Raw genomic sequence first — 23,278 nt, forward strand, 5'->3', positions numbered from 1 at the left:
TATCTGCAAGCACAATTAAAATATAAGTTTAAACTGAATTTCATCAATTTCTTTTGACTCTCCAAAGTACAGCTCTATAATAAAAATGAAACTCAAATGACATGTACCTGTGAACCCTCTGATCACACCTTAGGACAATGAGAGGATCTATCATCAGGTCATTCTGAGTATACTTTTGTTGTCGTACAAACTTCATTGAAGGTTGAAGTGCATTAACCGTCATCACCCATAGCCTGATAAGAAAATAATCACATGTTCAAAACAGTTTTTATATAATTAAAATCTGTAGCCATCCAGTCCTTTCTATCTTAGAAAGTTATATTCAGTAAATAATTAGAAAATAGGTATGAATGAACTTTGAAAAATTTAAGCTACAGACATCTAACCTATTATAACATCTCTTAAAAAAAAAAGGGATAAAATAGTAAACACAAAGTAGTCTCAAAAACGTTCACAGTTGTAATGGAATAATCATGGCATATAAAATTAAAACCTGAGTTAAAACCTTAGTTATACCATACTTGCTATACGACTCTGTGTAAGTCACTGAGGCTCTCTAAACTGTTTACTCATCTGTAAAATAGAAATGATATAATACCTGCAAATGAAATAAACTTGCCAAAACATTCTGTATCTAGCTCCATAAATATAAGTCATCATTCTGGATTTATCATCATAAAGTCTCCAAGTGAGATGCCACTTTGAGATTAGACATTAATAGATTATAAAAGTGATTACTAAAATGACTGCACATCATGATTACTAAGGGTTATGCCAATACAGAAGGTGCTTGATCTTACAGTGAAGCCCAGGAATCCACCAGAGGACTTCCCCCTCTTAAATGACTGTATAAACAAGGATCATCAGACACTTAAAGAAAGCTTTTACTTTGAAAAAGATTAAAATATACAAACAGAAAAAAAGGAACTCAAAAAAAAACAGAAAATGTAGGAATAAGGAGTAAAAAAAATTTTGAATTGCTAATATCCTAAAAGAATAAAATATTTTATACATGAAACAAGAACAAGAGGCATTTAAGAATATGCAGATAAAAAACAGCTCTTAGAATTAAGAACAGGGCCAGACACAGTGGTTCACACCTGTAATCCCAGTACTTTGGGAGGTTGAGGCAGGAGGATCGCTTGAGTCCAGGAGTTGCCTGGGCAACATAGCGAGACCCCATCTCTACAAAAACTAAATAAAATAGGCAGGCACGGGGGTGTGCACCTGTAGTCCAGTTATTTGGGAGGCTGAGGCAGAAGGATCGTTTAAGCCCATAAGTTTGAGGTTGCAGTGAACTGTGATTGTGCCACTGCAGTCCAGCCTGGGTGACAAAGCAAGACCCTGTCTCTAAAAAATAAGAATAAAAAATAAATTTTTAAAAAATGAACTAGAATTCTACACTTAGGCTAAATATCAATCACATATGAGAATAATTCAGCATCTCAAAAAAGTTAAGTTTACCACACTCCCTTTCTCAGGAAGCAAGATGAGTGTGTGTTCCATTCACTAAAATGAGGATATAAACCAAGAAAGAGAAAAATATGAAATCCAACAAAGAAGAGTGACAATAGCAACTCTAGGATGGCAACTGTATATGTCCCAGATGGCAACATGAAGACAAAAAGCTCTGAAAGGAATGTCTCCAAGAAAAAAAATATATAGTGTCTCACTGACGCGATCTCAGCTCACTGAAGCCTCGATCTCCTGGGCTCAAGCGATTGTCCTGCCTCAGCCCCCCAAGTAGCTGGGAATACAGGCATGCACCACTACTGTCTGCTAATTTTTGTATTTTTTGTAGAGACGGGGTTTCACCATGTTGCCCAGGCTGGTCTTGAACTCCTGAGCTCAAGTGATCCGTCTGCCTCGGCCTCCCAAAGTGCTAAGATGACAGGCGTGAGCCAATGAACCCAGCCAAAAAAATGCTAATGATACATTATCTGATGTGTTATGATTAAGTGTGAAATAAATTTCCCCTCAATAATGAAGCTTGGGGATGAATTAGTTATTGGTTATTGATACCAATTTAAAAACCTGAGCAAATGGAAAAAAGGTAAGTATTAACTAACCCAAGGTATGTGTTGAGTAAGGGGGAGGGCACTTGCATAAGAACGAAATTGTAATCAAAAGATTATCACATAGCTCAATTATAAAATCACTTCTGTAGTCATAATAATATGCATTTGAAATACTGCTTTAACAAAAAAATTTAATATACCCGTGTTGGGAGAAACAGGAAAAGGGGAAATGTGTATTAGAAGAAGTGGGACTCACAGGAGAGGAAGCAAATAAGAGAGCTAACTAACCTTCACCTTGTAGAGTAGAAAATCAACAGATAATTTCTAAATTGGAAAATCAGGAAATCACAGTCATTATAAAAGATATATGGGGAGGATATAAATACCAGAATAAAAAGATAAAAGAGCTGAAAATAGTTGTCTCTGGGGAGCCAAAGTCTAAAATAGAAAGGTGTGAGGCAGATCTTATATACTATTTAACTTCTTAAGTTATGTGCATTTACTCACATAAGTAAAAATTAACTTTCCAAAGTATAAATAGGACCAGATCTCACCCAGACCTACTGAATCAAAATCTCAGTTGACTCAAGCCCAGTATTCTGTTTTCTAGACATGTCCAGGTGTTAAGGATCCAATCTATGAACCAGCAGAGACCCAATGACTAAAGACAAACTTTGCTGCACACTGAAATCACCTGGGGAATCTTTTAAAAAGTACTGATGGCCGGGCGCGGTGGCTCAAGCCTGTAATCCCAGCACTTTGGGAGGCCGAGGTGGGCGGATCATAAGGTCAGGAGATCGAGACCACAGTGAAACCCCGTCTCTACTAAAAATACAAAAAATTAGCCGGGCGCGGTGGCGGGCGCCTGTAGTCCCAGCTACTCGGGAGGCTGAGGCAGGAGAATGGCGTAAACCCAGGAGGCGGAGCTTGCAGTGAGCTGAGATCCGGCCACTGCACTCCAGCCTGGGCAACAGCGTGAGACTCTGTCTCAAAAAAAAAAAAAAAAAGTACTGATGCCTGACTCCCACCCACAAACAGTCTGATTTAATTGGCGTGGGTTCCAACTTGGGGATCAGTAGTGGTAAAAACTCTCCAGGTGATTTTAACGTGCAGCAAAACTTGGAACAACTGCAAAGATCCAAGATACAGCAGTGATCTAAATCATAATTAGCCACAAATAACTATACATGATAACCCAATTTTCAAGAACTTCCTAAAGTTAGAAATACTGTAAGGTTTCTATTTCAATAAAGTTTGCTTTTACTTAAAGATATAACAACCATTTAGTAGTCTTAAGAAAGGAGATATATTGTCATACGGTCAACAAATACTGCTATGAGGGTCGTGTGAAAAATTTTTCAAACAATTAAATTTAGGTTACTGTATATTATAACTGCTCTACAATTATCTATTACATATAACAATACACTGAATTTACCTTCTAGGCATCACAGTATTAAGAACCATCCATAGTTTATTGACTGTTTGCAGAATTCTCCGTGGAACCCCTGAATTCAACAGCTGGCTCATATTGGATGTTAACACTTCTGCATATGGTATAAGTTCACTGGCAGAGAGTAGAGTCAAGTGTTCTATAATCTGCATCACTTGTGTGTGATTTACTGGGACAGCTGAAAATGCTAAAAAGAAAATTTAGTAATCATAATCTGAATTCTGTACAGTTTATTAAGCAGGAAGTAATATTGTTCTCTCAGACTACAGGCCAAACAAATCAAGAAAACAATGTGGCTAAAAAGTAACTATAGTTACTTGCTATTGTTTCCTACAGAAACCTAGATACAATTTCCACTAAACTTATTAAAATAAGGGCCAGCCGGATGCAGTGGCTCACACCTGTAATCCCAGCACTTTGGGAGGCCAAGGTGGGTGGATCACTTGAGGTCAGGAGTTTGAGATCAGCCTGGCCAACATGGTGAAACCCCATCTCTACTAAAAATACAAAAATGAGCCTGTAATCCCAGGCGTGGTGGCAGGCACCTGTAATCCCAGCTACTCGGGAGGCTGAGACAGGAGAATCACTTGAACCCAGGAGGCAGAGATTGTGGGGAGCTGAGATTGTACCAGCACACTCCAGCCTGGGTGACAGAGCAAGACTCCATCTCAAAAAAATTAAAAAATAAGGGCCCTAAGAAAAATTCATGGAAGTGTAGTTGTTCTTTCATAAAGAACAAAAATATGTTTTTTTAAAGATCACATTAATGGGATAGGCGTGGTGGCTCACACCTGTAATCTCAGCACTTTGGGAGGCCGAGGCAGGAGGATTGCTTGAGTACAGAAGTTCAAGACCAGTCTGGGCAACACGGCGAGACCGCATCTCTATAAGAAGTAAAATAATTAGCTGTATGTGATGGTGCACCTGTGATACCAGGTACTCAAGAGGCTGACACAGGAAGATTCCTTATGCCCAGGAGATGGAGTTTGCAGTGAGCTGCGTTCCTGCCACTGCACTCCAACCTTGAGAGTGGGCAACAGACCCTGTCTCAAAAAAAAAAAAAAAATCAGACTGATCTTATTTTTTATTTTTTCATTTTAGAGATGGGAGTCTTGCTATGTTGCCCAGGCTGGTCTTTTTTTTTTTTTTTTTTTTTTAATCCCCCTCTTGCCTTTACCAATGAAGAGCCCAGGATGGTTTTGAATTCCTGGCCTCAAGTGATCCTCCTGCTTCGGCCTTCCAAAGTGCTGAGATAACAGGCATGAGCCACTGCACCCAGCCCAGACTGATTTTAAAAACAGGACTGAAAAAGGAAAATATACTGAAGTATTGCTTTTGATAGCTAACATTCATTGAAAGGTTCAAACTTCTTGAAACTTTCCTCCAGGTGGTCCCCTTATAGGATGTAAGCATCCAGAAGATTGCTGTTACTAAAAAATATCTAGAACTATGCTCTCCAATAATCACTAACCCCATCTGGCTATTGAGCATCTGAAATAACTAGTCCAAATTGAGGTGTGTTATAAGTGTAAAATACACAATAAATTGCAAAGACTAAGTGCAGGAGTGTAGTGGGGGGTAAAATATCTCATTAAAATTTTAATATTGATTACATGGTGAAATAATATTGGCAGGCCGGGCACAGTGGTTCATGCTTGTAATTCCAGCACTTTGGGAGGCCAAGGCAAGCAGATTCTTGAGCCCAGGAGTTTGAGACCAGCCTGAGCAACATGGCAACCCCTTCTCTACAAAAAATACAAAAATTAGCTGTGTGTGGTGGCATGTACCTGTAGTCTCAGGTACTGGGGAAGCTAAGGCAGGAGGATTGCTAGAGCCTGGGAGGCAATGAGCCAAGGTTGCACCACTGCAGTCCAGAGTAGGCAACAGAACAAGGCTCTGTCTCAAAAAAACAAAAAGAAAAAATATTGGCCATATTTGGTCAAATAAAATGATTATTTAAATTACTGTTGCCTGTTTCTTTTTACTGGAAAGTTTATAGGTGTTATAGCTCACATTATATTTACACCTATTATATGTAGGTGTTATAGCTCACATTATATTTCTATTGGACAGTGCTGATCTAGAAGAACATTCTCCATTAAGAGCAAGTATATAGTCCTATTCCACTGCACTTATTTCTAACCAGTTTAGAACTTTTCTAAAACCACACCACCTTTTTAGTGATATAATATAGGACCTATGAGAGAAAAGATACAAGCACATCAGAAAGAAATGGTTAAAATTCCTGGCCGGGCACAGTGGCTCACGCCTTAATCCTAGCACTCCGGGAGGCTGAGGCAGGAGGATCACTCAAACTTACAAATTCGAGACCAGTCTGGGCAACATGGTGAAACCCCATCTCTACAAAAACTTAAAAAATCAGCCAGGCCTGGTGGCTCATACCTGTAGTCCCAGCTACTTGTGGGACTCAGGTAGGAGGATTGCTTGAGCCCAGGAGGTGGAGGCTGCAGTGAGCTGAGATCACGCCACTGCACTCCAGCCTGGGTGACAGACAGAGAGAAAGACACACACAAACACAAAAGGAAAGGAAAGGGAAGGGGGAAAGGGAAAACAGAAAAAAGGGGGAAAGGAGTAAAGGAGTAAAAGGGGAAACCGGAAAAGGGGTAAAAGGGGAAAGGGGGGAAGGGGGAAAGAGGAAGCGGAAGGGAGCATAAAATTCCTTAAATGCAAAGAGTATTTTATACAATTAAAATATATTCACCAAAACATTGTTATATCCACAGGAAAATTCTGTATAAGATTTCAATTAGCCTAGCATCTCCTTGTACTACAAAAGGGGTTAAAGGAGTATCAATAATTTACTATACCTTCTTGGAGTTGTTTGGGAGAATGATTTTTAGCATTATTAGTCAGGAGCATTCGCCGTAGCAAGGCATCAGTCCCTGTGATTTCTTCTTCACAAATCCAGTCATCCACAATACATAAATGTGGGTAGTTAGTAGCAAGGAGACGTAGTAAAGCTGAATGCAACCCTTGAAAATTTACAGAAAATCAATTGGATTCTTCATGCTCAAACACCAGAAGCTTCCCCACCCCTCTCATTTTTATCAAACCACCAGCCCACAAGGAAAGAGGGTTATGCTCTAAGTCAGTGATTCTCGAAGAATGATTAGATGGCTGGGCACGGTGGCTCACACCTGTAATCCCAGCACTTTGGGAGGCCGAGGCAGGTGGATCACCTGAGGTCAGGAGTTTAAGACCAGCCTGGCCAACATGGCGAAACCCTGTATCTACTAAAAATACAAATATTAGCCGGGCATGGTGGTGGGCGCCTGTAATCCCAGCTACTCGGGAGGCTGAGGCAGGAGAATCGCTTGAACTGGGAGGTGCAAATTGCAGTGAGCCAAGATCACACCACTGCACTCCAGCCTGGGCAACAAGAGCAAAAACTCTATCTCAAAAATAAAAAAAGAATGATTAGAGCACCACCAGCATCATAAGTTTGGAAAGCTTGTTTCATGTGCAGAATAATGAATACCATCCCAGGTGATGAGATCAGAAGCTGTAGAATGGAGCCCTAGGAATGTGCACTCCTTGTGCATGCCAACTATAGTTTAAGAACTTGTGTATAGTCATTTGACCAAGGGAAACTGCTTAAATGAAGATCCCCAAGTAATGTGATGAACAGTGAGCTGGGAACTACTACTCATAAAGAAAGCTTTCAACTGTCTTCCATCCCACCCAACATAATAGTCTCCTAAAGTTGTTTGACATAGCAATGGTTCAAGAGTTCAGGGAAGAGGAAAGAAAAGGAGGAGAAAAGAATGTCCATTTGGGGACTATCATATATGCTTTAGAAAAGGTCCTACTCAGAAATACTGACAGGCTTGGCTTCTGTAGAGAACATGCCCTTTCCTCCAACCCTGTTGAGAATCATCGCTATAGATGTGGTAAAATTAAAGTTGCCATTTCAAATACCTGAAAGGTCTCAGGTACTTTATGTACATTTTCTCATCTCTCCCTAACATTCATACAAAGTAAGCAATGCCTCCCATTCTACCGTAAGGAACAAACCACACTGAAAGACATGTATTAACATTAACAACTCTAAAGTCACACAGCTACATATGTCAGCCAAGAGAAGCAGTACTGATGATACCCACAACAGGGGGCATTTTATCTTGGTTCCAGAAGTATTAAAGAAGATCAAAAGTAATGGGAAAACTTGTTACCAAATCAAAGCCTTATTTATAACATTTTACCTATACCACAGTTTGACTATTCACGACTATTATGTATAATGTTAATAATGAGAGGCCCGCACGTGGTGGCTCATGCCTATAATCCCAGCACTTTGGGAGACTTAAGGGGATGGATCACTTGAAGCCAGGAGTTCGAGACCAGTCTGGCCAACATGGGGAAACCCTGTCACTACTAAAAATACAAAAATTAGCCACATGTGGTGGCACACGCCTGTAATCCTGGCTACCTGGGAGTCTGAGGCACAAGAATTGCTTGAACCTGGGATGTGGAGGTTGCAGTGAGCCAAGATCGTGCCATTGCACTCCAGCCTGGATGACAGAGCAAGACGCTGTCTCAAAAAAAAATTATGACACCATACAAATGCCTATTTAGTTAATGAATTAATGAAGTACTACTATGCTAAGTGCTTCGCACATAAGTACCTAATAAATATTGCTGCTACCATATTATTATCATCATTATCAGAACAGTAAGACTACACAGTAGTAGTAGGAATCAAAGTACTTTAGATCTAATTATCCCCTTATTATGCAAATCAAATGATACCACTGCTTAATCCCAGTAGAAAAAATACCCAGTTCCTTTCTCATAGAAACAGCTTAAAATTGATGTTTCTGTGTTTGAAAACACATTGTAACAATCAAAAATGGCGTTACTTAAACATTTAAATTTCTAAATGCATACAGGAGTATATATACAGTTAAAACTATACCCAACCATCACAAAAAAGACTGCTTACAAAAGTGTAAACTAATCAACATTTCATACTCTTTTCAATAAAGCATATCAATTGCCAAATGCTGTTAAAAATAACATTATTTTCTGGAAACAGATTATACAAAGAAGCCAGGCATGATGGCTCACACCTGTAATACTAACACGTTGGGAGGCTCTTCACTTGAGGTCAGGAGTTCGAGACTAGCCTAACCAACAGGATGAAACCGTGTCTCTACTTTAAAAAAAAAAAATTATACAAAGATGTAAGTAAATAAATGCTGCAGACATCTGGTTAACGATGTCCAATGAAGGCTCATATTTCTCCTTGAAACCAACCATAATAAAGAGAAAGAAAATTCCAGCCGGACACAGTGGTTCACACCTGTAATCCTAGCACTTTGGGAGGCTGACATGGGTGGATCACCTGAGGTCAGGAGTTCAAGACCAGCCTAGCCAACATGGCAAAATGAAGTCTCCACTAAAAATATAAAAATCAATTAGGCATAGTGGCGGGTGCCTGTAATCCCAGCTACTCGGGAGGCTGAGGCAGGAGAATCACTTGAATCCGGGATACGAAAGTTGAAGTGAGCTGAGATCGCACCATTGCACTCCAGCCTGTGAGACAAGAGCGAAACTCCTTCTCAAAAAAAAAAAAGAAAATTCCAACTTAACAGAAAGAAAAACACCCACACTCAAACATTAAAGAGGTATTTAATTAAGAAAAATCTCTAGAAAATTAGCAGGGCATGGTGGCACAGGCCTGTAGTCCCCACTACTAGAGAGGCTGAGGTAGGAGGATGCTTCAGCCCAGGAGTTTGAGGCTACAGTTAGCTATGATCACACCACTGCACTCCAGCCTGGGTAACGTAGTGAGACTCTTTCCCTAAAGATAAAAAAAAAAAAAAAAAAGAAAGAAAAATATCTAATTTCAAAAAACACTACAATATTTCTACTTAACAGGATTTATAGTAAAATATTATAATATGTCCACACTATGGATCATAAAATAATCAGAAACAGTAAGGAAGATTTACCTGTACCGATATGTGAAGATGTTCAAGACTCCAAGAAAAAAAAACAAGCCTTGGAAGAGGCAGGGGAGGCTGCACATGGTCACTCACTCCTGTAATCCCAGCACTTTGGGAGGCTGAGGTGGGCAGATCACTTGAGACCAGGAGTTCAAGACCAGCCTGGGCAACATAGTGAAAGCCTGTCTCTACTAAAAATACATAAATTAGATGGGCATGGTGGCGCATACTGGTAATCTCAGCTATTTGAGTGGCTAAGACACGAGAATCACTTGAACCCAGGAGGTGGAGGTTACAGTGAGCCAAGATCGTGCCACTGCACTCCAGCCTGGATGACAGAGTGAGCCACTGTCTCAAAAACAAAAACAAACAAACAAACAAACAAAAGAGGCAGTGTACAATACTATTCAGAGTTAAAAAAAAAATTTTTTTTTACTTCTGTGTGTCTGTTAGGTTCAACCACAAGAACCTGCTGTTTCTGTAGCTCTAAATTAGTTGAATATCTGCGATTTCTTTTTTTTTTTTTTTTGAGATGGAGTCTCGCTCTTTCGCCCAGGCTGGAGTGCAGTGGCGCATCTCGGCTCACTGCAAGCTCCACCTCCCAGGTTCACGCCATTCTCCTGCCTCAGCCTCCTGAGTAGCTGGGACTACAGGCACCCGACACCACGCCTGGCTAATTTTTTATATTTTTTTTAGTAGAGACGGGGTTTCACCATGTTAGCTAGGATGGTCTCGATCTCCTGACCTCGTGATCCTCCTGCCTCAGCCTCCCAAAGTGCTGGGATTACAGGCGTGAGCCACCACACCAGGCCAAATATCTGCAATTTCATACAGTTCAACCTATAGGAGAAAAAAGCCTGAAAATACATACCAACTGCAAATAGCTAGGGTGGTGTTTTAAGGCACAGGGTGGTTTGCAATAACTGAAATAATAGATTTAGTGAGGGAGGCAAAGAGGAATTTCACTCTTGAACTGTTTGAATTTTTAACGTTAAGCACCTATTACACTTCATAACATTACAAACAGTAAGGTTTTTTTTAACAATAAACTTTAGCAGTAAACAGCAAATTAAAACATACCTCCCAACTCCTGCTGCAGCCCTTGAGCCTGTCGAATAAGGAACTTGATAGGAATCTGGTCCATTAAAGAAGAAGAGTATGATTTGGGCTTTCTTTGCATGGCAGCTATCAAAGATAAAAAGTGTAAAATAAATAAAATGTCCAGAAACAACAGAAATCTTAACCTTCAACCCAAATGGAAACAAAAACAAAGTCAAATTACTTTTAATGCAATTAGCCTGCGAATATAGCATATAAAAGATGAAGAATCATTACGAATACAAGTGGCTACACAGGAAGAACAAGAACATACCTGGAGCAAGATCTGGAAAATGCCCTGAAATTTAAAACTAGACAGAAGAAAATTCATAACAGGTGAGAGAAGCAATGTGCAAAAGTGCCCTACACTAAAAGAACCAACAAGTGAGTCAAGATTTTCCCAAACCTAATTGGGAGATCAAATGTGATCATGAACAGATGGCCTAGAGCTTGATGATTCCAATGCATCTTATAAAAAGAAACTGTAATTTTATTTTATTTTATTTTATTTTACTTTTTGAGCCAGAGTCTCACTCTTTTTGCCCAGGCTAGAGTGCTGTGGCACGATCTCAGCTCACTACAACCTCCGCCTCCCAGGTTCAAGCAATTCTCCTGCCTCAGCTTCTCAAGTAGATTGGCTGGGATTACAGGCACCTACCACCATGCCTGGCTGATTTTTTGTATTTTTAGTGGAGACAGCATTTTGCAATGTTGGCCAGGCTGGTCTTGAACTCCTGACCTCAGGGGATCCAGCCTGCCTCAGCCTCCCAAAGTGTTGGGATTACAGCACTGGGCCCGGCCAATTTTTTTTTTTTTTTTTTTTTTTTGAGACAGAGTCTCACTCTGTCACCAGGCTGGAGTGCAGTGGCGCAATCTTGGCTCACTGCAACCTCCGCCTCCCAGATTCAAGCGATTCTCCTGCCTCAGCCTCTCGAGTAGCTGGGATTACAGATGCCCACCACCATGCCCATCTAATTTTTTGTATTTTTAGTAGAGATGGGGTTTCACTGTGTAAGCCAGGATGGTCTTAATCTCCTGACTTCGTGATCTACCTGCCTGGGCCTCCCAAAGTGCTGGGATTACAGGCGTGAGCCACAGTGGATTTTATCAAATTATATACAATAGTGGTGATTGACTCTTTTTTATTTTTCCCCTGAGAGGAGTCACTGTCACCCAGGCTGGTGTGCAGTGGTTCAATCTTGGCTCACTGCAACCTCTGCCTCCTGGGTTTAAGCAATTCTTGTGCCGCAACCTCCCAAGTAGCTGGGACTACAGGTGCCCGCCACCATGTCCAGATGTTTGTATTTTTAGTAGAGAAGGGGTTTCGCTATGTTGGCCAGGCTGGTCTCGAACTCCTGACTTCAGGTGATCCACCAGCCTCGGCATCCCAAAGTGCATACCTGGCCTCTTTTTAAATTAAGTTAGGCAATATGAATTTGACTTCCTTCTCTCACAACTCCTACCTTCAACCAGCCAGGTCCACCCTTTTTTTTTTCTAAGTCCATTTTAATTTCTGTACTTTTGCTGCTATCCTAATTCAGTGCCTACTCACCCTTTGTTTATATATCTTCTATGGTCCACTTTCCCTGCCTCCAATTTAATCCATCCTTCACCCTACGGCCATCGTCTTCTTATTTAAATACAGATTTGGCCACCTTCAGTGAATCCTCAGATCACAGAGAGTAAAGGTCCTTGCCAGTCAACACTATCTTTCTCTGTCTCATCTCTACCATATTGTATATGCCTGGCACCCAAAACTCATTCCAAGGTACTTCCCTTTACACCACAGGAATATATGAGAATCTCAATCAGGGTGTTTGTAGTTTGACAAATGATATACAATATGTTTATTCTCTTATAAACCACAAACAGTAAAGCTCAACCATTTTTCTTTTATTAAGGACAAGAAGTATATAAGTGCAAGTGTTAGAATAAAGGTTGAGAATCACTCTCTATATAGACCACATATATTATCATATACTCTTATTTAGATACAATCTCCCCTTTAAGTTAACAAAATAGCATAGTTTTCCTTACCAATCTTTTATGAATTAAGAAAAAATCAGAAGGCAGTTAAAACAATAGTTATAGGATCCAGAAGTAGTCAAATCCTGGTTCCAATACTTACTACAATACTTAATACTAACTTAGGGAAGTTACCTAACTTCCTTGTGCTTCAGTGTTCTCCCTTGTAAAATAAACATCACCACCACCTATCTCATAGAACTGTTATGAGGGTTTACATGAGTTAACTATAAGACTAAACTAAGGCCAGGCAAAGTGGCTCACACCTGTAATCCAGCACTTTGGGAGGCCAAGGTGGTGGATGACTTGAGGTCAGGAGTTTGAGGCCAGCCTCACCAACATGGTAAAACTCTATCTCTACTAAAAATACAAAATTCAGTGGGGCGTGGTAGCAGGTGCCTGTAATCCCAGCTACTTGGGAGTCCGAGGCAGAAGGATCACTGGAACCCGGGAGGCAGAGGTTGCAGTGGGCTGACATCGCACCACTGCACTCCAACCTGGGCAACACAGCAAGCCTCTATCCCAAAAAAAAAAAAAAAAAAAAAAGACTAAACTGTATGTGTACAATTAAAAAGCAGAAATTATTTCAGGTTCTTAGATAGGAAGACTTAATACTGCAAAGAAGTAAATTCTCTCCAAATTAATCTGTAAGTTTAACATAATTCTTATCAAAATTCCAATATAATTTTCATTTGTGAAATATAATAGAATTATTATAAAGTTCACAGAAAAGATTAAATATGTGAGAATATACAGAAATTCCAAACAAGAACTGTATCAGTCAAAGGCACAGAAAATGTCAAACATAAAAAAGAAAATCCAGGCCAGGCATGGTGGCTCACACCTGTAATCCCAGCACTTGGAGAGGCTGAGGTGTATGGATCATTTGAGGTCTGGAGTTCGAGACCAGCCTGGCCAGCACAATGAAACCCCATCTCCACTACAAATACAAAAATTAGCCAGGCATGGTGGCATGCACCTGTAATCCCAGCTACTCGAGAGGCTGAAGCAGAAGAATTGTTTGAACCCGAGAGGTGCAGGTTGCAGTGAGCCAAGATCACACCACTGCATTCCAGCCTGGGTGACAGAGTGAGACTTTTGTCTCAAAAAAAAAAAAGAAAAACAAATTGAAAACTACACACAAAGGTCAGGAGGATCACTCACACCTGTAATCCCAGCACTTTGGGAGGCCAAGCGAGGAGGACTGCTCGAGCCCAGGAGTTTGAGACCAGCCTGGCAACATGGCAAATCCCATCTCTACAAAAAATTTAAAAAATCAGCCGGGTGTGGTAGTGTCCACCTGTGGTCCCAGCTACATGGGAGGCTGAGGCAGGAATCCCTTGAGCCCCAGAGATCAAGGCTACACTGAGCCATGTTCATGCCACTGCACTCCAGCCTGGGTGACAGAGTGAGACCCTGTCTCGAAAAACAAACAGATGAAATGAAATGAACTATACACATGTAGAAAGTCTAAACACAGGTAAACCTTTTCAAATACAGGAAAAAATACCACTTTACACTGATATCATGCATGCTAAATCTGACCTTCTGATATCATGTGAAGTAACTTAAGTTTCAAAGCCCATTTCAGTGACATTCTCTGTGTGCATGTGCGTGTGTGTGTAGAGACGGGCATCTTGCTGTTTCCCAGGCTAGTGTCAAACTCTGAGCACAAGTGACCATCCCATCTCAGCCTCCCAAAGTACCAAAGCACTGAGATTACAGGGAATGAGCTACCATGCCCAGCCCAATGTTAACAGCAAAACGAAACCCTTCTATTTTTTTTTTTTTTTTGGAGACAGAGTCTCACTCTGTCCACCAGGCTGGAGTGCAATGGCACAATCTCGGTTCACTGCAACTTCCGCATCTGGGTTCAAGCAATTCTCCTGCCTCAACTTCCTGAGTAGCTGGGATTACAGGCATGAGCCACCACGCCTGGCTAATTTTTGTATTTTTAGTAGAGATGGGGTTCCGCCATGTTGATCAGACTGGTCTCGAACTCCTGACCTCAGGTGATCTGCCCACCTCGGCCTCCCAAAGTGCTAGGATTACAGGCGTAAGCCACCTCACCTGGCCTTTTCTATTGTTTTTGATTAGGTTGTTACTATTCATACTAATGGAAGGAAGACCAGGCAAAGACTCAAATCAAGAGAAAAAAATTCAGTTACAGCTCCATCGCGTGTATCTTTTAAATTTATATTTAGTGAACAAGACCTATACAACTGTTAAAATACAGGCAATTCTGTTATCTATTCATTTAGCCTCCTATAAGGAGGACTGGGCCATAAATTATGGTTATGTACCCCAACATGCATGATTTATGTATCAAGTATACAATGCCCACATTGCAAAGATTATAAAATGATACTAGAGTCTGTTAGAATATTGACCTTCTTTTATCAAAAAACAGTCTGGAAAGTAACAAAATGCAAGCTAATAAAATAAACTACCACTAGAACCATTCCTCTATGTATAACTTACCTAAAGTCTTTGTGTTTGCTAGAAGAGCCTCCTCATAAGACAGTATATAGTAGAGCACCAAAAGCTGTGCTGTGATACTGAAACGCTGATTAAGGCGGATGTTGTCACCCTGGAGGAAATATTACGAATACTCTGAAATACTTTGAATTTCATGAGTGATTTTTTTTTTCTTGATAGTAAAAGAATCAAAATAGGTTATTCAGCATTGCTGCTCCTAACTCATGTAAAAGAGGAGAAATGTTGCTGTGTGTATATTAAACTCAAAAAAACAACATGAAATCTGAGATGGCATGAGAGATGAAAGGCAACATACTTAAGTGGTCTTTAAGATAAGACAAAGAAAAGACTTCAGCTACTACTCAATAGCAAACCCATCAGGCTGCTTCTGAAAGACAGGAGTCCCAAGTATTATATGAAATTACCATGAAGAAAGTAACTCCTAAATAAGACATTGTATACTTAATTATATTTGTGAAAAATGCAACTGTTTTTCCCTTCTAACAAACTAAGGAAAAAATACTTTAATCAAATTTTCCCTACATGAGCCAGGAGCGGTGGCTCATGCCTGTAATCCCAGCACTTTGGAAGGCCGAAGCAGGCGGATCACCTGAGATGAGGAGTTGGAGATCGGCCTGGCCAACATAGTAAAACCCTGTCTCTACTAAAAACAAAAATTAGCCAGGCATGGTGGCAGGTGCCTATAATCCCAGCTACTCGAGAGGCTAAGGCATGAGAATCACTTGAACCAAGGAGGCAGTTTACAGTGAGCTGAGATCGTGCCACTGCACTCCAGTCTGGGCAACAGAGTGAGACTCTGTCTCAAAAACAAAACAAAACAAAACAAAGTTCTCGCTAAATGAATGTAGGTATATCTTAGATTCCCAGGATGCTAAACAAACCTACATTGAATATCTTGAAATCCCACACAGTATTTGATCAAACACACAATCTCCAGGGCACCCTTTAGATTTTAAAGTGAAACTTCAAAAACAAAAAAAAAAAATTATTGGCCGGGCGCAGTGGCTCACACCTGTAATCCCAGCACTTTGGGAGGCCAAGGCAGGAGGATCACTTGAGGTCAGGAGTTCAAGACCAGCCTGGACAATATGATGAAATCCCATCTTTATTAAAAATACAAAAATTAGCCAGTTGTGGTGGCACATGCCTGCAGTCCCAGCTACTCAGGAGGCTGAAGCAGGAGAATCATTTGAACCCAGGGAGTGGAGGTTGTAGTGAGCTGAGATTGCCCATTGCACTCCAGCCTGGGTGTCACAGTGAGACTCCAGTCTCAAAAAAAAAAAAAAAAAAAAGCCAGGCACAGTGGCTCACACCTGTAATCCCAGCACTTTGGGAGGCTGAGGCAGGTAGGTCACCTGAGGTCAGGAGTTCAAGACCACCCTGGACAACATGGTGAAACCCTGTCTCTACTAAAAATACAAAACATTAGCCGGGCGTTGTAGCAGGCGCCTGTAATCCCAGCTACTCAGGAGGGTGAGACAGGAGAATCACTTGAACCCGGGAGGCGGAGGTTACAGGGAGGCGGAGGTTGCAGTGAGCCGAGATCGTGCCATTGCACTCCAGCCTGGGCAAGAAGAGTGAAACTCCATCTCCAAAAAAAAAAAATTCTCACACAAGTGCCTGTTTAGCAAACTAGTTGGAACTAATACCATTCTTTTAATTTTTACAGGTGATCTAAGGAAATTTAATCTAATTTTAAATTCAGAACTACCTAAAAGTCCTCTGATAGGAAAATAAAAATATGGGATAAGTAAGAAGAACTAAAAGAAAAATAAGTTAATAGATATAAAGAACAACGATTTTACCCCAGTGACTCCTTGGAAAATATTGAGTATCTCCTGTTCTGTGACTGGCTGATTTGTGGCTTCTGGATTAGATTTCGATGCAGGAGTAAGTATAGAATTTATGTACACATCAATCAAAGGAAGTAATTGAGGATGAAGTGGAGTAGAGGTCTCACACAGCTGTCTGTAAATCCAATCCTAAGAAAGAATGTTATAGACACTGAATTGTGGCAAAAAGAAAAATCAAGCAAAATTATAAAAGTACATACAGTTTTATATGAATTATGAATCAGTAAAATTCACTATTAACTTTTGGCAGTTCCAAATATATTATCTAGTATCATAACTATCTTTGATTTTAAAATATGAACTACCTTTATATCTGTATCATCTTAGGTGCACCGTCCACTGGAAGCTTTTCGGTTTAATCTATTAGTTTTTAAGTCGTGGGAAAAATATTTTAAGTCCCTACCATATCTGTATTTAGAGCACTATGTGTGTCGTCATGGGAGAGCTCACATTGGATACGAATTTGGAGAGAGAGAGATAGGTCCTTCACAGTAGACTCTCAGATAGACTAAGAAAGTGTCTCTGACAAGCACTTACAGGAGACTATCACTTAACTGTCGTTGGATGGAGGACATGTAAAATGTTGGGTGTGCATTTGAACTCTTAATTCTTAGCTATTTTACTTGCTAAAAATATAAAGCGCCGGGCACGGTGGCTCAAGCCTGTAATCCCAGTACTTTGGGAGGCCGAGACGGGTGGATCACGAGGTCAGGAGATCGAGACCATCCTGGCTAACATGGTGAAACCCCGTCTCTACTAAAAAATACAAAAAACTAGCCGGGCGAGGTGGCGGGCGCCTGTAGTCCCAGCTACTCGGGAGGCTGAGGCAGGAGAATGGCGGGAACCCGGGAGGCGGAGCTTGCAGTGAGCCGAGATCTGGTCACTGCGCTCCAGCCTGGGCGACAGAGCGAGACTCCGTCTCAAAAAAAAATAAATAAATAAATAAAAATAAAAAAAATAAAAATATAAAGCAGCAGAAGATACAATCTAGCTGGAAAATAATTTCACTAAATCACAAAAAACAAGGGACAATTAAAAGTGATATATCATGCATATATTATTCACTGTTCTTTGTAAATAAAAGAGCCTCTGAAAAAGTTTCAGATTACTTTACCTCCTGGGTCTCAACCTTCTCTTTAGAGGGCCTTTTAACTGTTAGATATAGCCAACTAACACAAATCAAAACATATCGAAATCATAAGTTAGGTGTGAGGTGTCCTTGTGGCAAGTCGACAAATACTAGTCATGGCAACTTCCCCAATTTGTAAAACAAAACCAGGCCCAATGCAGTGGCTCACACCTGTAATCCCATTTCGGGAGGCCAAAGTAGGAGAATTGCCTAAGACCAGGAGTTCAAGACCAGACCAGCCTGGGCAACATAGCGAGACCCTGTCTCTACAAAAAAAAAGCTTTTTAAAGCTGGGTGTGAGACCAGGCACAGTGGCTCATGCCTGTAATCCCAGCACTGTGGGAGGCCAAGGCGGGTGGATCACCTGATGTCAGGAGTCTGAGACCAGCCTGGTCAACATGGTGAAACCCTGTCTCTACTAAAAATTTAAAAAAAAAAAAAAAATTAGCCAGGCGTGGTGGCAGGAGCCTATAATACCAGCTACTCAGAGGCAGAGGCAGGGGAGTCACTTGAACCCGGGAGGCGGAGGTTGCAGTGAGCCGAGATAGCACCACTGCACTCCAGCCTGGGTGACAGAGTGAGACTCCGTCTCAAAAAAAAAAAAAAAAAGCCAGGAGTGGTAGCTCATATCCATAGTCCCAGCCACTTAGGAGGCTGTGGCAGGAGGAGTGCTTGAGCCCAGGAATTTGAAGTTACAGTGAGCTATGACAGCCTGGGCGACAGAGTGAGACTTCTCTTTAAAAAAAATAATAAATAAATTAGAAAATGGAAGTTTCAAAGTTTTAATAGCCACGTGCCACTATTGAGAACTTAAAGGGAGTATTATGCATTTTGAAAATAATCTTACATTGTTTTAAAAATCTGAAATTACTGTATTATAATTATATAATTATAATTACTATACTTAATTACTATACTTATATAAATGACCAGTAACTTAATACCACACATTTCCTACACAAAACCCACAATAAAGGCCTACAAACTGAACTATAACTAACTGGGGAGAAAGCATTAATTTAGGTTGTTCTTTGAAATATAAATGTAGGCCAGGCACAGTGGCTCACACCTGTAATCCCAGCACTTTGGGAGGTTGAGACCGGCATATCACTTGAGGTCAGGAGTTCGACACCAGTCAGCCAACGCAGTGAAACCCTATCTCTACTAAAAATACAAAAATTAGCCGGGCGTGGTGGCGCACACCTGTAGTCCCAGCTACCTGGGAGGCTGAGGCAAGAGAATCGCTTTAACCCAAGAGGCAGAGGTTGCAGTGAACCAAGACTGTACCACTGCACTCCAGCCTGGGTGACTGAGCAAGACTCCATCTCAAAAGAAAAAATATATATATATAAATGTGGGGGCATGCTTTTATTTTATTTGTTTTATTTGTAGGGGCATACTTTTATTGACACTTTGTGCTTGGTAAAGGAACGGCTCCTGAGAAGCTGGTAAATACAATGAATAGGCAAAAATCCAGTAATGTTGGCACTCAGGTTGCTGGTGACAGGGACCCGAACTGCATGAGCTGTGACAACCTAAAAGGGAAAAATAGTATTAGTAATATAAAGAACTAAATATAAAATTATTTTGAAAGAGAGATAAGTAGACTGTCAACACCTAATATAAGTGTGGTCCCTAGAAATGAATGATGACAATAAATTATTACGTTTTAATTGTCTTTGAATGCTGAGGAAACATACATTTAGGGATTTATATAATTCCCTAATTTTTTGTTTTTAAACACAGATACATACACAGTGGTGTGATAACATAAAATAAATAAATAAATAAATAAATAAATAAATAAATAAATAAATAAAAATTTGAAGCATATAATCTGGGCTCAATGACTTTGAAAAAGTCACTTTATCTTTTGAATCTTTTTCACATCTACAAAACAGGACACTACCATACTGCCTCAAAGCATTGTTATGAGGGGGAAAATATTCTTTTTGGACATCATATGAACTATAAAGCACCACATAAATATACCCAGAAATATTTATTATCAATATGTCATGCATAGGCTCTAATTGTCTTTTAAAGACCCTCCTCAAAGTTGTCTTCCAACTGGTTCAAATTTAAAGACAACAAATAACTTATGATTCTCCCACATGCTGTGTGACTATTTGTAATTTAGGAATATATGTGCGTATGCGTGTTGAGGGAGGGAGGGATAGTAAAATATAGAAATAAAGATATTAATAGCCATAAAAAAGCAACAACTGGCTGGGCACAGTGGCTCACGCTTGTAATCCCAGCACTCTGGGAGGCCGAGGTGGGTAGATCACCTGAGGTCAGGAGTTCAAGACCAGCCTGGCCAACATGGTGAAACCCCATTTCTACTAAAAATACAAAAATTAGCTGGGCGTGGTGGTGGACACCTGTAATCCCAGCTACTTGGGAGGCTGAAGCAGGAGAATTGCTCCAACCCAGGAGGCAGAGGTTGCAGTGAGCTATGATTGTGCCACTGTATACTAGCCTGGGTGACAGAGTAAGATAAAAAAAGAAATGAAAAAAATCCTTAGGCTTATCCATGGACAAAAGTGCTAAGGCTAAAGAAGAACATGTTAAGTATAAGAAATTTAGACGCTAGCCTGTAATCCAGTTAGAAATGAATTTTACAGCCTAAAGGTTTAAATAGGTCTTCATTTTATCTTTCTCCAGACACATTAAAACAATTACCTCTTGAGATGCCCGATCATCAGCATCTAAGAGTATTCTCCTAAGTATCTACTCAGTCTCCAAAAATATATACATTCAAAAGATGCTTTGCTATGTTATGACTAGTTTTAAAAGTGTATTTTAAATGAATTATTTTTAAACAAAGTTTCAATGATGAAATAAATCATCATGAGTGATTAAAAAGAAAAACGACCATATTACTTTCTTAAGGTAAGACACACAAGTTTTCTCCCAAAGAATATTGTAAAAGAAAGTTAAGTAAGCACCTAAGAATAAAAAGAAATACCTGCTCAGTAAAAATTTCCTGTGTGAAGATCGTCTTCATCCTGCTCAAGGAGCTTGGCTTAATTACAATCTAAAATTACCAAAAGAATTCCAATAGTATATAAAAATATATGAAACACAATTTATTCTAGGGAACTTATCTAAAATGGCTGTGATACACATAAATGTTCAAATGTTCAAGTACTCTGCTCTGTTTTAGAAGTGTCTTCTCAAACCCAACATTAAAGTGTTAATACTCAGAAACGGGACCAATATAAAAAGCACTTAATAAATACTGTTATTGGCATTTTCAGTCGGTTGGGGGAAACAGATTATTTACTACCTGGAGCTGGGATAGCTGCCCTTTTGTGAGGACAAGAGAAACGTGTGTGTGTGTGTATGTGTGTGTGTGTCTGCATATACACATATATACACACACATATATATGTATATATACAGATAGACACGCATACACTTTTTGTACATATCACACCATACACCAAAAGAAACTCCAAGTAGATTAAATGTTTAAATGCAAAACACGACACCACCAAAAAAACTAGAAGAACATGTAAGTGACTATTTATATAAACCCAAGAAAGGAAAACATTTCTAAGCATAAGAGCAAAACAGAAACCACAAAAATAATATTTAATATACTACATAAAAATAATGATAATAATTTCCACATGGCAAAGTTAGATGGCAAAAAAGATTGGAAAAAGTCATTTATAACATATTGAACTCTCCACTTTTAAAGATACTATAAGATATGTCACTGATTTAATATTATAGCAGCTTTTCAAGAAAAAAAGTAGGAGTTGGAACACTACCACTTTCATATTACATGTCAACTATAAAATGAATCCCAATTTCAATATTGGGCAAAATATATGTCTTGAAATATATGAAGATGTATGAGGCATAATGATGTATCTTTCCTTTTGAAACAGTGAAAGAAAAAAATAAATCAAAGTCCCTACAGGAAAATTAGGATACTGAGAAGCTTTTTGCAAAAGAAATAAACCAGGCAAAAGACATAGATTTTAAATACTAAAGTATCACTAGTAATCAAAGAAATTCAAACTAGGTGATACCACTGTTCATCAACCAAATTTGCAAAGATTAAAGAAAAATAGTAATGCTCAGTCATGTGAAAGTTTAGGAAAATAGGAGTTTTGACTACTGGTAACAGTTAATTAAGCTGATACAATCTTTCTAAAAGATAATATGGCAGTACTCTTGAAACACGTTAACATAACCATACCTTTTCCTTAGCAATTACCTTCTAGAAATTTATCCTAAGAAGATGATCTAGCCGGGCGCGGTGGCTCAAGCCTGTAATCCCAGCACTTTGGGAGGCCGAGACAGGCGGATCACGAGGTCAGGAGATCGAGACCATCCTGGCGAACACGGTGAAACGCCGTCTCTACTAAAAAATACAAAAAACTAGCCGGGCGAGGTGGCAGGCGCCTGTAGTCCCAGCTACTCGGGAGGCTGAGGCAGGAGAATGTCGTAAACCCGGGAGGCGGAGCTTGCAGTGAGCTGAGATCCAGCCACTGCACTCCAGCCTGGTCGACAGAGCGAGACTCCATCTCAAAAAAAAAAAAAAAAAAAGAAAGAAAATGATCCAACAGGTGTATGAAGAGATACATGTGAGTGCCTATGTGTGTATTTACATAAACAAGGATATTCCTCTAAGTGTTACACTGAAACTAGAAAATCTACATGGGAAATAATAAAGGACCCAGTAAGAAGATCAAACAATGGACTATAACACAATGCAGCCATTAAAAATTATACCGTATTATAATATTTATTGACATGAGTAAATGTTCATCATATATTAGTTTTTTTAAATCACCAAATATATATGTCACTTTAAAGAAAGAACAGACATCAGAATATTAATAGTAGTATACTAGGTATCTCTGAATCATGGAATTATAAGATATCTTTCCCTTTTCTGTGCTTTCCAAGGTTTTTGCATGAGTATCTATTATTTTAGTAAATAAAGGTTTCAAAATCCATTTTTTCCTAAGCACTCCTGATAAAACTTCTATTAAACAATTAAAATTACTTAAAACAATCTATTTACACTGCAACAAAATGTCCATCTTAGAAACACTTTTCTGTTTTTAGAAAGAAGTTAAAAGAAAATTACCTTCATCCCCAAAGTAGAACAGACCAAGTCAATGATAGCACTAAGCTGGTTGCTGTGAAAGTACATAGCCACCAATAATAACATCTCCCCAAAAGAAGCAGAGACGCCTGAAGTACTGTCA

The 23,278-nt window shown here is 39.7% G+C and overlaps 1 protein-coding gene across 3 annotated transcripts in view; it reads right to left on the bottom strand.

The window, feature by feature from the left end:
* INTS2 (integrator complex subunit 2) overlaps positions 1-23,278 on the bottom strand; it is a 63,294-nt gene that overhangs the window by 10,056 nt on the left and 29,960 nt on the right. For all 3 annotated transcript variants that reach the window (XM_005583890.5, XM_015438382.4, XM_005583891.5), the window contains exons 11-19: positions 23,158-23,272; positions 21,016-21,084; positions 19,445-19,579; positions 16,868-17,044; positions 15,045-15,153; positions 10,521-10,625; positions 6,300-6,464; positions 3,457-3,658; positions 108-233 (exon numbers count right to left, since the gene is read on the bottom strand). In XM_005583890.5, the coding sequence (XP_005583947.2) occupies positions 108-233; positions 3,457-3,658; positions 6,300-6,464; positions 10,521-10,625; positions 15,045-15,153; positions 16,868-17,044; positions 19,445-19,579; positions 21,016-21,084; positions 23,158-23,272 (1,203 nt within the window). The remainder of the gene's footprint in view (positions 1-107; positions 234-3,456; positions 3,659-6,299; positions 6,465-10,520; positions 10,626-15,044; positions 15,154-16,867; positions 17,045-19,444; positions 19,580-21,015; positions 21,085-23,157; positions 23,273-23,278) is intronic.

The sequence above is a fragment of the Macaca fascicularis genome, chromosome 16, assembly GCF_037993035.2.
Source record: "Macaca fascicularis isolate 582-1 chromosome 16, T2T-MFA8v1.1".
In the NCBI taxonomy this organism is placed as follows: Eukaryota; Metazoa; Chordata; class Mammalia; order Primates; family Cercopithecidae; genus Macaca; species Macaca fascicularis.